The 14,323-nt window shown below is 51.8% G+C and overlaps 7 protein-coding genes across 7 annotated transcripts in view; 3 read left to right on the top strand and 4 right to left on the bottom strand.

The window, feature by feature from the left end:
• Positions 1-758: 758 nt before the first annotated feature.
• On the top strand, positions 759-1,398 carry BBK36DRAFT_3416 (RBP11-like subunits of RNA polymerase; the record flags this gene model as incomplete). Its single annotated transcript, XM_024898030.1, has 4 exons — positions 759-911; positions 981-1,072; positions 1,139-1,215; positions 1,274-1,398. The coding sequence occupies 4 exons, from the start codon at positions 759-761 to the stop codon at positions 1,396-1,398; spliced, it is 447 nt and encodes a 148-aa protein (XP_024750728.1).
• A 206-nt stretch (positions 1,399-1,604) lies between these two features.
• On the bottom strand, positions 1,605-2,327 carry BBK36DRAFT_1167804 (NADH dehydrogenase, alpha subcomplex, subunit 6; the record flags this gene model as incomplete). Its single annotated transcript, XM_024895090.1, has 5 exons — positions 1,605-1,616; positions 1,682-1,789; positions 1,891-2,037; positions 2,170-2,231; positions 2,285-2,327. The coding sequence occupies 5 exons, from the start codon at positions 2,325-2,327 to the stop codon at positions 1,605-1,607; spliced, it is 372 nt and encodes a 123-aa protein (XP_024750727.1).
• Positions 2,328-2,547: 220 nt separating this feature from the next.
• Positions 2,548-3,357, top strand: BBK36DRAFT_168570 (G10 protein). Its single transcript, XM_024897805.1, has 5 exons — positions 2,548-2,590; positions 2,624-2,631; positions 2,664-2,977; positions 3,061-3,204; positions 3,252-3,357. The coding sequence occupies exons 3-4, from the start codon at positions 2,675-2,677 to the stop codon at positions 3,202-3,204; spliced, it is 447 nt and encodes a 148-aa protein (XP_024750726.1). The 5' UTR covers positions 2,548-2,590; positions 2,624-2,631; positions 2,664-2,674; the 3' UTR covers positions 3,252-3,357.
• A 102-nt stretch (positions 3,358-3,459) lies between these two features.
• BBK36DRAFT_1116057 (hypothetical protein) lies at positions 3,460-4,313 on the bottom strand (the record flags this gene model as incomplete). Its single annotated transcript, XM_024890194.1, has 2 exons — positions 3,460-3,885; positions 3,954-4,313. The coding sequence occupies 2 exons, from the start codon at positions 4,311-4,313 to the stop codon at positions 3,460-3,462; spliced, it is 786 nt and encodes a 261-aa protein (XP_024750725.1).
• A 1,419-nt stretch (positions 4,314-5,732) lies between these two features.
• Positions 5,733-8,671, top strand: BBK36DRAFT_1158240 (hypothetical protein; the record flags this gene model as incomplete). The annotated part of the gene is made up of 4 exons (XM_024894090.1): positions 5,733-5,770; positions 5,922-6,035; positions 6,101-6,972; positions 7,026-8,671. The coding sequence occupies 4 exons, from the start codon at positions 5,733-5,735 to the stop codon at positions 8,669-8,671; spliced, it is 2,670 nt and encodes an 889-aa protein (XP_024750724.1).
• Positions 8,672-9,375: 704 nt separating this feature from the next.
• On the bottom strand, positions 9,376-10,778 carry BBK36DRAFT_1116581 (adenosine kinase; the record flags this gene model as incomplete). The annotated part of the gene is made up of 4 exons (XM_024890245.1): positions 9,376-9,415; positions 9,512-10,007; positions 10,184-10,642; positions 10,727-10,778. 4 exons carry the CDS (start codon positions 10,776-10,778, stop codon positions 9,376-9,378), a joined length of 1,047 nt encoding a protein of 348 aa, XP_024750723.1.
• Positions 10,779-14,291: 3,513 nt separating this feature from the next.
• BBK36DRAFT_1135009 (putative 60S ribosomal protein L8) overlaps positions 14,292-14,323 on the bottom strand; it is a gene marked incomplete at its 3' end in the record, with an annotated part of 1,236 nt that continues 1,204 nt past the window's right edge. The window contains exon 5 of the mRNA XM_024892499.1: positions 14,292-14,323.

Raw genomic sequence — 14,323 nt, 5'->3', positions numbered from 1 at the left:
GAATTCTATTGGCGATTGCCCCTTTTAACTTTAAAGAGGCTCAAAAAAACAGGGCTTGGGCTGCATCTTGTCTACATTAGCCACATACTGCGTATACGGACCATGTCCAAAGGCAAGTCATGGCCTGCTACTAGGTACTTAATCGGCAGCAGGTAAGGTAGTACCTACCTAGGTAGTATGGCCTACTGGCTTAGAGTTAGGAGAGGCTCTCATACGGCCTCATGCCGCTTGATGCTGCGAGTGTGTACATCATGCTGTTTACATCGTGGGGCCCTGTGCAAAGGTACTCAACCGGAGGATTGAGGTGCGTCTGGATGTGAATACGGGGAGAAACCGACTGGGGAAATGTAAAAGCACTCGACTGGAGGATTCCGGTCATGAACATTTACTTTGACATTTGACATTGGCGTCGGAGTCCAACAAACAAACGCGGCGTTGTTTCTAACCTTGCCAACCTGAACATCCCAAACCTTGCGGATGTGGCGCCTCGTTTTGAGCCACCCGATTCCGCGTCGCTTCCGTAATCCGGCAAGGCGGAAAAAAAGCGCCCCACTCCCGGCGCTGCGTCTTCATCAAAATTTCATGAGCCGCCAATTTTCTGCTTTGAGAGGACGAGCCAAAAGGCGACAAAGAAATCTTGACAGTGACAAGTCATTTCATCTCATTTGCTTACACTCATTCTCGAAGAAACGAAGCTAGTTTTCCGCACATTTGTTCACCAAAGGATCAGAAATCTGTCAACGCCTAAAGGGAAAAAGATGCCTGGACGAACAGAGGCGCAGGAGGTGGACATGCACGACGTCCCGACGTCTGCTCAGGACGAGGTCGCCCAGGATGCCGAAATGCGGGAGGATGCCGAGGCCGAGGAGGAAGAGGAGGAGGAGGAAGTTGAGCCTCAGCGAGTGCGAATTGTATGGCAGGAGTCTTTTCACCTCATGAGATCAGAGGAAATCTTGATGCGCTAACGGAGATGTTGACAGCTCCCTGGTTCGACGGACACGGCGGCTTCATTTGAGTTTACTGATGAGGGCCATACGCTGGGCAATGCCCTGAGATATGTCATTATGAAAAAGTACGTTTGCGAACCGTGGGCCGCGTCTATGTAGATGGGTTGTTTTGAGGCTAATGTTCCTTTCAGCCCTGATGTCGAGTTTTGCGCCTACTCCATTCCCCATCCCTCTGAGCCCAAGATGAACATCAGAATACAAACATACGGTAAGATTGGCCTTGATGAGTTATCAGCACGTGTTCGCGCTAATTCTCCTGCCTGCAGATGGAACGGCCGTCAACGCCCTTAAGAAGGGCTTGAGCGACCTCCAGGACGTGTGCGACGTGGTCGCCGAGGAGTTCTGGACAAAGAGGCAGCAGTTCAACGCAGAGCAGGGCATTGACCGATGATTAATGACGGGAGGGAGAAGCGGTAATGGATAGAAAACTGGGCTGCTATGCAAGAAAAACTATGGGTATATCACATGCATAGGACGGTCACCTGTATATGGGGGCATTTGTACGATTCCACGGCGTTTGGCAGGCTTTTGGCACAAAAAAGAATCTTTTACACAGAGAGATATTTACAAAACTGATATTCCTTGCATTTGTCCTTTCTAGTTTCGGCCCTATCGAAAGATTCGTTAGCCCCCCGTATGCTCGGCCTGTGCCCCATGCTGCGTTGCAAGCTCACCTCTAAGAAGCCAGACATGAAGCTGGACGGGAGCCTCTTGTCTCCTCTAAAGTTGTCGCTGAAGTAAGCCATGATGTGCGTCTGCTGCTTCCAGAAGTTCATAGTCTCCTGTATTACTCCTCCCGCGCGATTAGCATGCCGCCTTCTTTTTCTCCCTGTAAAAAGCAAAAGAGCACGGAGATTCTCTTCCGAGGCGTAGCCGCTCGTACCTGGTATTCTGCGTGGGACTTGAAAAGGAGGACGTCGACTACGGGCAGCTGGTTCGTGAATCGGTGTCGCTCAAACTCTTGTCGGATCCGCGTCCGGAGGGCCGAGACGGGTAGAGGGACATTGTACATGGTCTGGATTTCCGGCGCCTGCGTTCTCGCTCCATCAGATTTCGTTCCCAAACGATAGCAATCTAGCCCCCCTGTTCCAGCAGCACTATTCAAGATCCCCATGTCGTAACTGAAATATGGCGCTCGAGGGGTTTACTGCGTGGGACGTACAGCTCGGATCCATTCGCGGTAGGAAGAAAGGACTCGACGCTTCGCATCCGACCAGCTGGTCGCTGTTTGACACATCAGCTCTGCCAAATCATTAGAGATCGGGATCGAGGCTCACACTGCGCCGTCTTCTTGGCGAATTGGGTCGGCGTAACGGCCATGGCGGGTGGTGGTTTGCTTTCTCGGCGCAGGGAAATGCAATGCCGTGACGTTGAAGCTGGTCTCCAATTGAAGCATGCCCATCTCCAAGGCCTGGACGCTTCACGTGATGTGGTGCGAAATCCCCGGGATGCGCCACATCGGTACAGAGGTACTTGAGCGTTTGCCCCTCGGTTGTGGCTTAGCTCAGCCTTCTCGACGCGCTTCTGGAACCTCGCCCAAGCTTATTCCTACCGTCAACGAGGGCGATTGGAAATCTCGAATTGAAATCTGGTACAAAACCAAATCTCTCTTGCTCCTTCTTCTCCCTGTACTCGGTCTACTCTTATTCTTCCAACCCCCATACAAAATGCCGGCCATTAGACACTCCTCAAAACGAAAGCCGCCGCCAGAGGGCTTCAGCGACATTGAAGATGACCTCCTGGTCTTTGCGAACAAGATGAAGGATGCGCAGAACAAGCCCCCGCCGCCGGGCCCGAAGCACATGGCGCAGTGGGAGATCTTCCAGATTGCGCACCAGCGGAGTCGCTACGTATACGATCTCTACTACGAGAAGGAGGCCATCAGCAAGCAGCTCTACGAGTGGCTGCTGAAGAATGGGTATGCCGATGCGATGCTCATCGCGAAGTGGAAGAAGCAGGGCTACGAAAAGGTATGATTGTTTGCTGCCCAATTCGTGTTTGATTGGTACCATTCATGTGTTCTACGGCATCATGCTGACAAGTTTTGAAATAGCTCTGCTGCTTGCGCTGCGTCCAGACGAAAGAAACAAACTTCAACAGCACGTGTATCTGCCGAGTGCCGAGAGCTCAGCTGAAAGAAGACGGCGATATGCAATGTGTCAGTTGCGGCTGCAGAGGGTGCGCATCTAGCGATTAAGAGAGACGACAACCACTGGGTTTCAAAGGATTTTCATCACACATCGAAACAGGCGTTAGGGCGTTGGGGTTTAGGAATGCAACCAAGTTACTCCAGGCACGGACAAGAAAGAGAGAGGAAGAGTATAACATTGGCTTCTTGTTGGAATCGAAGAGGTAGATATCCTGAATCTTAGCTAAACAATGTTCTTTTATAGTAGCATGCTGATCATTCCCGCAATCTCCAGTTCAATTTCAATGTGATACTCCCTCCCCATCACCTTTTCGAGAATCCTGGCCGGCCCCGGCCAAATCGGATGCTCGGAGGGACAAACTGTAGAGCTGACATGGCCCCCGTCAGATCTGCCATGTCAGTGTCGACTGATTTCTCCAGCTTCGCTTTGCTTTGATCTGCCTGAGTTGTCGTTGATGGCAGAGGGGTCTGTGGCTTGTTGTCGGAGTTGGAAGTTTCCTTTTCAAGCGTGTTCGCACGACGACGAAGCTCCTTGACCTGCGCTTGCGAGCCAGCTGAGGACCTGCGCCGACGGCTGGGCTCGATGAGAAGCGAGCGCTTGCCGTCAATGCCTTCCTTTGTGACGGCGAAGAAGAAGTTCTTGGGGTACATGTGCTTGTCAATTAGATGAAGCCGCCTCTTCTGAGGAGTCATGCACTTGCGCTCGCACCCCTCGACAAAGCAAGAATACTGAACCATGTTAGAGCAGCTCTACCCACGGGCAAATGGTCAAAAGGAAATAACCGCCTTTCGCTTACCGTGTGTTCGCCCTTGTCCCTGGCAACCCTCGCCAAGGGGTCATGGCATTCTTCGATGTGTATACCGAGAAGGTGGTCTGTGGGGAAGTTTTTGCGGCACTCAATGCATCTGTTGGTGTGGAACTTGTGATAGTGAGCCTCGTAGTCGCCGTAATACCGGAACCCGAGCGGCTCCTTGTGAGGGGGCAGTGAGCATCTCATTACGATTTCGCCGCCGTCGTCTTCGACGTGTGAGTCGAGGCCGGCGATTTTCGAGACGGGTCGAAGATCAGCGTCGGCGTCAGCGGTTGCGAGATGATGAGAGTCCTCGGCTTGAGGATCGAGTTCTAACTGCTCCTCGGGCTCTCGTGAGCGCTTCATCTTTTTTAGATATACGGTGAGCTTTGTGGGGCAAGATGTGTATTACTTTTGATGCGGACCAGCGGGTTTTCGTGATGAGGGCGTGACGAGGGGAGGGGATGCGGATAGATGCAGATATAGGCAGACGTGAAGTTGAAGCTCAAGGAAGTAGGAAGGATTGCGATTTGCTACAGGTCAAAGTAAAGAAGGATACGCGATCAAAGAAAGCAAATATGTTCTTCGCTGAAGAGGAATATGATTTGTGGCGCTGGCTCTAGGTGTAAAGGGTGTCGTGAGTTGAGAATAAGATGGAACATGGACGATGCTTTTGAGGCTACGGATAAGATAGAATGACGCCCAAACCGGCGGCTGAGATGCTGGAATAAGGCCTGAAGGGAGCCGGCGGGGGTTCTGCCCCACCCCGCGCCTCCAGGTGCTTGTACTGGAAGCTCCAGGTCTGATTTTGGCGATTCCCAGATGGGTGCATGCGTAGATCCAAATCTGTAGCACAAGTTGGGCGGATTTGCTCGAAGTTTGGTTGTGATTCATTGATCCTGGTAAATGAGGTCATTGCTCAACGACACAAGGGCATTCTGTAAGGTAGTACTACAGTAGTAGTTGGGTTTACACTCTCAAGCACTATTATGTACTGAATCCGAGCCTACCAAGATGGATATTCTGCAACTCACCTTCAAGGTTCGAGGTCGCAGTTGGCTGATATGCGAACAACCTTGACACAGTGCTGGTGACGAGCTCCGCACCAAAGAGGGCTTGAACACGCCATCACAGAACTGTGAACACCAACCATCGCGCACCCATTGGCGACTGCGACTGCTGTTATTTCTCTGAATTTTGAACACACAACTCGTTCCTCTTCGTATAGTTGACAACAAATCTGCCGTTTCTCACCTTTTGGCACATTCAAGCTGTCGCTTTGGCATTGCAAGGCCTTTGTCCCTCGCCCGACAAGAAGAGGGAACAGCCGAAGATCGCCCAGCGCGTTCACTGCAGCGACAAGCTAATGTACTTGACTAACCTTGAGGGGTTCAGAAGCCGCTCACTTTGCTATCGCCATTCTCTCATTCCAAAAAATTACATCCGTCGCAACAGCGCCTCACGACACGACCTCGCCGGAGCTACAAAAGCCCATTGCCATTGTGTTCGCATCCTTGGACTGCCGAGCCCACCTTCACCAATGTTTTCTCCCCCAGCTGCTTGCCCGATTTCCGCCAGCCGAGTCCGGTACCAGCTCTCCCGATCCGACGCGGCTTCGAGTTATGGACTGTCTGGACCTTTGCGATTTGGATTCCCGAGAGCATGAGACGGCTGCGTAGCTGAAGAGACCTCCATACCTTACCTTATACTACACCTGTCGACTATCGTACCGCCATCAGGCACCCGCAGTTCACCACCCTCTGCCGAAGCGAGCCCGTCCGCGCCATGGCCTCTTCTGCCCCTCCAGCGGCCATTTCTTGGCGGTAGGTCGCCCTCTACGTCTTCCGGGATGGTTGCGCAAGGCCTTTGAGAGGAGCCGTGGCATGATCCCTCTGTTGCCTCTGTCTTGACTGCGGCGCGGCATCTCAGGAGAGCTCTCTGGCCGGAAACATGGCACTGACGCTGTCGCAATAGTAACGCCCAGAAGCTACGCAAGCTGCTCGTAAGAGACATTGGGAAGCTCACGCCCGGCAATGCTTCTGGCATCGATCTTTCCAAGTTTGAAGCGATAGACAGCAACTTGGACAAGTATGCGAACCCAGCTCCCAAGGTTTTGGATTGGTATCGACTAACGCGCTCGCTTCTCTTTGCAGGTTCCGCCTTGCCTGTGTATCCACCATCTTCCATGATATCGAGTATGCCCTCTCTCAGAATACCGAGGAGCATCTATGGTCCATGCACACTTCGGTCAACACCGAGTACCGGCGCATCCTGGGCCGCCTCAAGCAGTCCTCCCACGCGGTGGAGAAGCGCAAGGTCGAAAAGATGTACCACAACTTCCTACGCATCGCCGCCAACTTTTACAAAGGGTTTCTCCAGCGCATGTGCGCATACTACGATATCCCCGAGCTCAAGAGAGTCGCGCAAGGAATGGAACTCGACCAAATGGGCGCCAAAGCCAATGTCAGCCCGGTCTCGGAAGAGCTGCAGCGCAAGGTCTTGCACTCTTGCCATCTGAATCTTATTCACCTGGGAGACCTGACTCGCTACCGGATCCAGGCACGGCACAAGAGCTCTGACTATGAAGCGGCCTTGGTATACTATGGGCTGGCTCACCATATCCAGCCCCAATCTGGCTTCGCTTTTCACCAAACCGGCATCATTCATCTTGAACAGGGGAACCATCTCGATATTGTCTACAACTTCTACCGAGCCTTGGCCGTGGAAGCTCCCCACCCCAACGCCCAGCTCAACTTGGAGACCGAGTTCAAAACGGTGCTGGCCCCCAATGGATCCAGGGCTCGACCCAATCCCTCGGTTCCGGAAGCTCATTTCACAATGTGGTTTGTGAAGCTGCACGCCTACTTCTACAGAGGAGAAGTGTTCCATCAGCAGGCCGAGTTGGAAGGCGAAGTGATGCACCGGCTGGATATGGCTTGTCGGAATCCCGCTTCTCTCGGTATCCTCCTCAAGATGGCAATGGTCAACATGCTGGCGCACAATATAGCCACAACTCAGTCTACCGGTACGTGATAGCGTCCATCGAGGGACTGCAACTTACTAATGAATGGTGAACAGAGAAGCAGACGGAGACTTCGATGCGTTTCTATCACTTTACGGTCCGCTTCAACGCAATGTTTCTTTCGATATTGTGCAAAGTCCTTGAAGCCGAGCTCCGGGAGGCTGTTTCCAGTGCCAAGGGCCTCGATCAAAACTCGGATGCTACCGAGGTCGCCCGAGAACAGACGACTCCTGTCGTCGAAGCTCTTCTCCCCGTCTTGCGCGTGTATAGCATGTGGCTTGTGGCCCGCCGTGAGGAGATTTCCGCCCTGGCTGACGCGTTTGGGGCAGCGATTCCCGGGATGATTCAGAGTCTAGCCAAAGTCTTGAGCTTGCTCTGCGCCGAGTTCTACAACCTTGACAACTCAAAATCTTGCCCCTATCTGCTCCCGGAAGATATCTTGATCTATGGATTTCAGCCACTTGATGAAAAACAGCTCCCCGAGTACTGCCGAGCCTACTGCGGCGACGACGGCGCCCGCAAGCCTTCTTCTCAGGCTCTAGAAGGCTGCCCCTCCCCATCGACTGAACGAACTGGAAGAATTCTCGACATCATCCGTTGCGCTTATTTCTTGGCTAACCAAGCCGCTTTTCCCCTGATATATACAGACTCCAAGGTGGAAGGGACTCTTTTGGTTTTTGAATACCGGCCCGCTGCTGAGCAGCCACAGGTCCAATTGGGCGAAGCACAGGATATCGCAACTACGACTCCATCAGTTGGCGTCTTGCCGGCTACAAACGAGGAAGAGACGACCCAGCCCGCGCTGGACTCTCATGACGGAGCAACAGCGGATGCGGCGCCGTACTCTGAGGAAATGCAGCGGGAGGCAAGCCGACGCCTGCTGAACGACTCTGGAAATGACATCTATGAGGACTTAGGAGTGATGGACCGAGCTACCGAGACGGTGCTCGACATGGTGGCGCCATTCTTGCGACCGCCGACGCCAATGGAGCTCGATCGATCGCCGAAGCAAACATCATCCGCACACGATGCTGCTGGCTCATTGAAGCCCCAGCCGAGTCCCACCTCGTCCATCGCATCGCCCAGATACGAGTCTCTTCCATGGTCTTGGTTTGGCACCCCTAATCCGCATGCCACTCGGGATTGCGCGCCACCTGTGAGTCGAGATACGCCAAACAACCACTACCACGCAACGCCCTCTCCCAATGCGTCTGCGGCGGAAAGCGCACCTCTGGATGACCCCTTTGCTACGCCTGGTCGCGATGTATGGGAGCGCATCTCGCGCAGCGTGGCCAGCGGAGCAGGCAGCCCCGCAGGCGCAGCTGCTCGATCCCATCACCAGGAGCAATTACTGCAGGCCTTGAATGGGAGCGCAAGCACTCCGCGGACCTCATCTTTCAGTCGCTGGGCGCAGAACCCAGGCTCCTTGCCGCCTGGGTTGAACCTGCAAGAGCTGCAGAACTTTGGTGCACTGCCAGTCTCATCGGGCAGCTCTGCATTTTCACACCCAAGCAGCCTCTACCAGGGCACTCCGCCAAGCGGTTTGCAGTATAACGTACAGCCCCCCGTGGATGCGTTGGCCATTCTCCGAAGCCGTCTCCTTCTTGAAGGGCGGGCATTCAATGACGTTTTTCAGATCGACCAGACGACGTCAGATTATAACAAGGCTGTCATGCGATCTGCCTACCAAGATTCCAGGTAGATGAAGAGTTTAGGATGGCTTTTTTTCTTCTTCTTTTCTTTTACCAAGCCTCTTCATTGAAAGCGTTGCCTTTGTCTGACGGGGGGAAACGGGAGCCGATGTCGACCAAGGCATGTCAAGAGTTCCTGCACTTACGAAGAATGAACCGCGGTCTTTGCGAATTCGCCGCAGCCCGACCATGAGGGTATGATTTGGAATTCGAGATGTTTTGTACAGCAACGCATGGTCTTTGCAACACCAATCTGGAAGCGGCAATGTTTTCATATTTGCCTTTCTCGCCTCTGATGGATGGCTCTCTTTACGTACCGGGGTTTCTGGTCGACCAAGAGAAGAAATGGGATTGAGCGTTGAGACAAGATGAGAAGAAAGGATTGACGCGGAGAGAGCCGATCGATCGATCAAGTCGCCTTTGAACCTCACTGCAGAGAGAGAGATGACAGTTTTGACAGACATTCCATCATTCATCATAAACTGATTTTCAAAATTCATGAGGTAAAAAAACCACAAAGAATGATTGCGTATCGTGGAGGATACCGAATCGCTATGCAAAGCGAGCCACTGCTTCTGGGCTCTCTACCCTAGGTATTGATGCAAAACGCCGTTGTTGAAACCCTTTTCTTCCCGTTTTATTCCCTCAACGCCAATTTCCTTTCCGTGCCAACCGAGGGCATGGACGACAAGAGCAATGTGCTTTCTTTGGCACCTTAAGAGGAGGCCGAGTATGTCTGCTTGGGGAAGGGGTATCTGAGAAGGAATACGTTAGCTTGGGTGAGCTCATCACGGGTGATGTGATTGGAGGGGTGGTTTATGGAACAAGAATAGAAAGACAAAAGAACTTACGAAGGACCCAGCTCCTGGATGCTCAGCTTGGCCAGCCACTGGCCCTTGTCAACAGATGCTTCCAGGGAGTTGCCCTCGACGATACCGGCAACCAGGCCACCGGCAAAAGCATCGCCGGCACCGTTGGTGTCGTTGATGAGAGCAGGGTCGAGGGGGTGGACAGGGAAGACCTTGACCTCGTCCTCGCCCTGGACGGCGACCAAGGTGGGCTCGGTGCCCTGCGTGATGATGGCAACACGCTTGCGCTGGGTGTTGATCTTGGGCAGGTTGGCCAGGACCTTGACGACGTCCTTGGGCTCCTTGGAAGGAAGGTTGTGGGCCTCGGCATAGGCAGCGGCCTCAGCCTCGTTGCCGATGACATAGTCCCAGTAGGGGGCGCTGGCGTCGACGACATCCTTGAAGAACTGGGGGATGAAGGGCGCGGAGAGAGAGACGACAAAGATCTTGTTCTTCTCGGCGGCCTCCTTGGCGAGCTCCATGATGGCGGGGGGGCAGACTGCGTGCGATTCAAGTTCAGTCAGTCACCTTTTTCCCTTGCGAATTGGGGGCTCCTCCTTCTTATGGCATGATGTGATGGGACAAGCCATAATAGGTAGATGTAATTGAGAGATTGCTTTTACAAACGCGCTTCGTGCATTCATCTTCTGTGTCCATTGCCAAGCTTGTACTTACCGGTGAAGTGGTAGCCTCCGATGTAGTAGACCTCGGCGTTCTCAACCAGGCTCCAGATCTCGGGCTTCTTCAGGTGGTCGAGGCCATAGTGGTTGGCGGCGCCGAGGTCGGTGCAGAGGGAGCGGTTGTGGCCGGTGATGACGACGCCGCAGCGGCCGGTGGGGTGCTTGTCGTCGACGCGGTACTCGACGCGGAGGCCGGCGGCCTTTACGGCGTCGCGCAGGATGGCGGCGTACTTGTCGTCGCCGACGCCGCCGAGGTAGACGACGCTGTTGGCGGGCAGCAGGTACTGGGCGCCGCGGGCCGTGTTCTGGGCGGCGCCGCCGGCGATGAGCTTGGCGTCGTAGTTGTTGAGGAGGTCCTCGTAGATGCCGAGCTGGTGGGGTTCGGCGAGGACGGCGTCGTTTGCCTTGAGGGAGTACTTGTCGAGGAGGGCCTGGTCGCCGACGGCTTGGATGTCTGCGTGATTTCAGTCAGTACAGATGTTTTCTCCTTTTAAAACAGAGTGAAGCTTTTTGTCTTCTTGGATTGGGTGAGCCATACCAAGGAGGGGGTTCTCCAGGCAGAGGAGGGCGAATTCCTTGGTGGGAGCCATTGCGATTGTTGTGATGTTGCGACGAGGTTATTCTTTTACTTGGATTCGTTTCTATTGAAACGAGGCACGAATGGCAAAGAGGTTATGGAGAAGAAGGAGGGCAATTGGGAGTGAAGAGGAGGGAGTGGGAAGTGGAAGAGGTGTCTCTGTTGGAGGGGCTTCCGTCGCAGTAATAATTTAGCGGGATGTCGGTTTTTTCTCTCTCTCTACCACTGCAGTTAGTACCTTAGACGCTGGGGCCCTTGTGGTTTCGGAGTATCTTGTACCAGGTACCCTGATACAGTAAACCTTGGCTATAACGATACATGACAGCAGCCCTCATGCTATCGTTATAGTCAGGATATTGTTAGAACCAGGTTTTACAGGGGTCAGGTACCGGTCTACTAAAAATGGGTTAAAAATGCATATTAATACGCGCCTAATGCGGTAATAAGGTACTGCTCTATGGGTTGTTGTTATTTAGCCCGGTCCTGGTCTATACGCGTTTGATAAAGAAAAGCCTGCTGTTGCTGGTAGAGCGATTGGAGAAGTGGGAAATTGGGTATTTCCTGTTGTTCTTGGAAGTTGATGAGCTTTATGAATGCGTCAGACGCTTCCGCTATTGAAATAATAGGTGGAAGCAGTTGATCTAGATCATCATCGTTATTATTGGCTGAGGCTGAGGAAAATCGTGCTGTAATTTAATCCAGGTCATTGTCATCAGTATTAAATACGCGCTCTTTAACCGGGTTAATAAAGCTATCTAGGGTAGCCTTATCAAGCTCGGTGATGTAGTTAATCTGCATAAGCTCTTGGATATGCGTTTGGGTTAGAAGTTTGCGAATAGCCTTATGAGATTCATTCCAATCGGCTGGCCGTTTAGCTGGTCTGATAAAGCTGCTAAATAGCTAGGATTTAACCTAGCACGCGTTAATTATATCCTCCTTGATGCTATCGCGCCATGCGTCAACCAGCCAGCCAACAGCCTGCAATAGGGTAACTTCCTTTAACAGATCGCAATTGTGGAAGAAGGCATTGGCTATAAACTCTAGCCAGTGCCTTTTATAGTATACCTTCAGATTATTAATGATGCCTTGGTCTATCGGCTAATACAGAGAGGTTGTATTTGCCAGTAAAAAAATAACGCATGTGTGGCGAAGGATGCTTTTTTTATTAGCTTCTACATAAGCCTTGATGTAGGCACTGAAGTTATCTAACAGCAGAAGGACCTTCCGGCCGGTCATCTGGTTATTAAACTAACAAAGCTACTTGAGAAATATCTTGCCGGTCATCCAGGCCGTTTTATTACTTTGATAGCGTATTGGATGCATAGAAATTTATATGTTATTCCTACTGAACACGCGTGGATTAGCCGCAGAGCCTATAATCTAAAGATTAAGTCGGTGGGTGCTGCTGGCGTTGCTACAAGGTAGGACCGTTATTCGCGACTTGCTGCTCTTGCCGCTGGATTAGGGCTCTGTAGCTAATATGGTATTTAGTAAAGAACGCTAAAAAAGGCCGGTCTTGTCGGCATTGTAGATATTGTTAGAATCGTATTTGTTGACGATGACTTGGATAGCGTGAAGGTCTTCTGTACAGTTAACCTGTAAGGCAGCGCGAGCCTTGCCGTGCTGACGAAAGCGTTGGAAGGAATAACGCGACTTGAAGCCATCCAGCCAGCTAGACGATAACGGCGGCAAAGGCTGGCCGGCGTAGTTGTTAAGACAAACCTAGAGCTTGGCCGCGATCGATTTGATGATATCCCCGGTTACAGGGGCACCTTTTGCATTCAGCTGCAGCAGGGCCTTGTTGAGGGCTTCTTCTAACATAGGGAAGTTGCCGGCCTGGGCCTTCTTGACGTCTTGAGGCTTGATTTTATCGTTAAGGTGCTTATAACGGTCACTTAACGACTTGGAAATCGTTGACTGGGATACCCTGTGCTTGAATTTAGTGGCAGCCTAGTGGCTAAGCTGGGCTTGGGTCTAAGTTGGATTTTCCTGGTGTTTTTTTTGCAATAACTGATGCTGTTTTTGCGAAATCGTGAATCTGGTGGCCTTGGGCACTGGAGGCATGATGAAAAACATGAAAAAACACGTAAAAAACACGTAAAAAGACGTTAAGTTGGTGATGTTGTGTGTGTTGAAGGAAGAAGGTTGGGCTGACCAGGTCGAAGTTGGGTGCCTAGCCGGGCCTGGGCTAGGCATTAAATAACGATATTTGTATGGGTTAGTCAGCAAATTCTGGCCGATATCGTTATTATTGAGGTTTTCTGGCTTTTTGGTGTGGAAAATAGCTAATCCGGGCCTTCCTATCGGTATAGCCAGATTATCGTTACGGCTGGGGATCGTTATAGCCAAGGTTTACTGTAGTATCGATTTTGGCGGGGGATTCTGGTTGGATGAGATGGGATGGCCGACCCCTCCCATGTGCTCTTATTTGGCCTCTCAGCGTGCAGATGCTTACGGGTTGAGGTAAATCGAGGTGCTTGTACTCCGAGACGGCACAGGTTGGGCAATGGAGCTTTATTCTACATCAATTTTAACTGCTGAGAGCTGGCTATGGTACCTATATCATCTGTATCATGTGTGATGGGCGCGGGAACCCTTTTGACTTGAAAGCAGTTGGGGGCTCTATATATGCGTACAGGTGGCTTTCTGGAGCTTTGAGTAACGGCTCCAAAATTGTAATTCAAAGTCCGATTCCCCACGAGAAAGGATTCCCGTCTCCTCTTATACGTGTACCTTTACGGAGTATTATTTGCACGTTACAATGCCAAATGCACGTAAGATAAGTCAGCTTCCTGCGATTCCCTCCCGGGCCTTTTCCCCCCCTGCTCTTCCGCAGGTGGACAGGTAGTTTGTGTCCGACTTGTTTGCCGGCGCCGGAGTTGTGTGGCCTTTTTTGTTTTCTGTTTAGGTTAGCTGTGTGTTGCATGTGCACGTTCGTCTGATGGGCTTACAGCAGAGGGAAGCCGATTGACAACAGTTCATACGCTTTTTGGCTTTTTACTAGAACCCCCCCTATTGACACCCATCCCGTGTAGATTAGATACGCTTGACAATGAGTGAGGTTGCAGAGCAGTTTGATAGCAGACGCAGAAAACAGAACGCTGTCTAGAGGAATAGTACAAGTGCAGGTACGGACCGCTGGTTAAGCCCCGAGCTCAAAAACTCGCCGATGGACCAGATTGGGAATGCGAGTGTAATCAATATCTGGAGTCTATCAACATCGATAGTAAAAGTATTTCGATATCAGCATGCCACTGCTCAAGAAAGGAAAAAATTCAACCGTCTGGTGCTCGTCCTCATGTGCTCCGATCAGAGTGTCAATTATTATGTGGATATCTATTTCGGTGTATATCTGACCACCACCGCCTTCGCGCGCATGCGCTGGCTCATTCACGTCAAGGGACCGCAAGCAAGTTGGCTCGTCTTTTGTTCTTTTGATTTGCAACGAAATGTCATAATAGTACTTGCCAGAGGAGCCATGCCAAGTTCCATTCCTGACCGGCACCATCCATAGTAAGAAAGCCACTGTAACACCATCCCAATGAGACCATGAATTTT

This window comes from Trichoderma citrinoviride, assembly GCF_003025115.1.
Source record: "Trichoderma citrinoviride strain TUCIM 6016 unplaced genomic scaffold BBK36scaffold_5, whole genome shotgun sequence".
NCBI classification, from domain to species: domain Eukaryota; kingdom Fungi; phylum Ascomycota; class Sordariomycetes; order Hypocreales; family Hypocreaceae; genus Trichoderma; species Trichoderma citrinoviride.
The sequence above is the reverse complement of the archived record's forward strand: the minus strand, read 5'-3'. Positions and strand labels throughout refer to the sequence as shown.

Excerpts from the sequence above, each read along its gene's own strand:
- BBK36DRAFT_168570 (XM_024897805.1), top strand. The coding sequence starts at position 2,675 with ATGCCGGCCATTAGACACTCCTCAAAACGAAAGCCGCCGCCAGAGGGC. Across the intron at positions 2,978-3,060 it reads AGAAGCAGGGCTACGAAAAG|CTCTGCTGCTTGCGCTGCGT; the intron begins GTATGATTGTTT and ends GTTTTGAAATAG.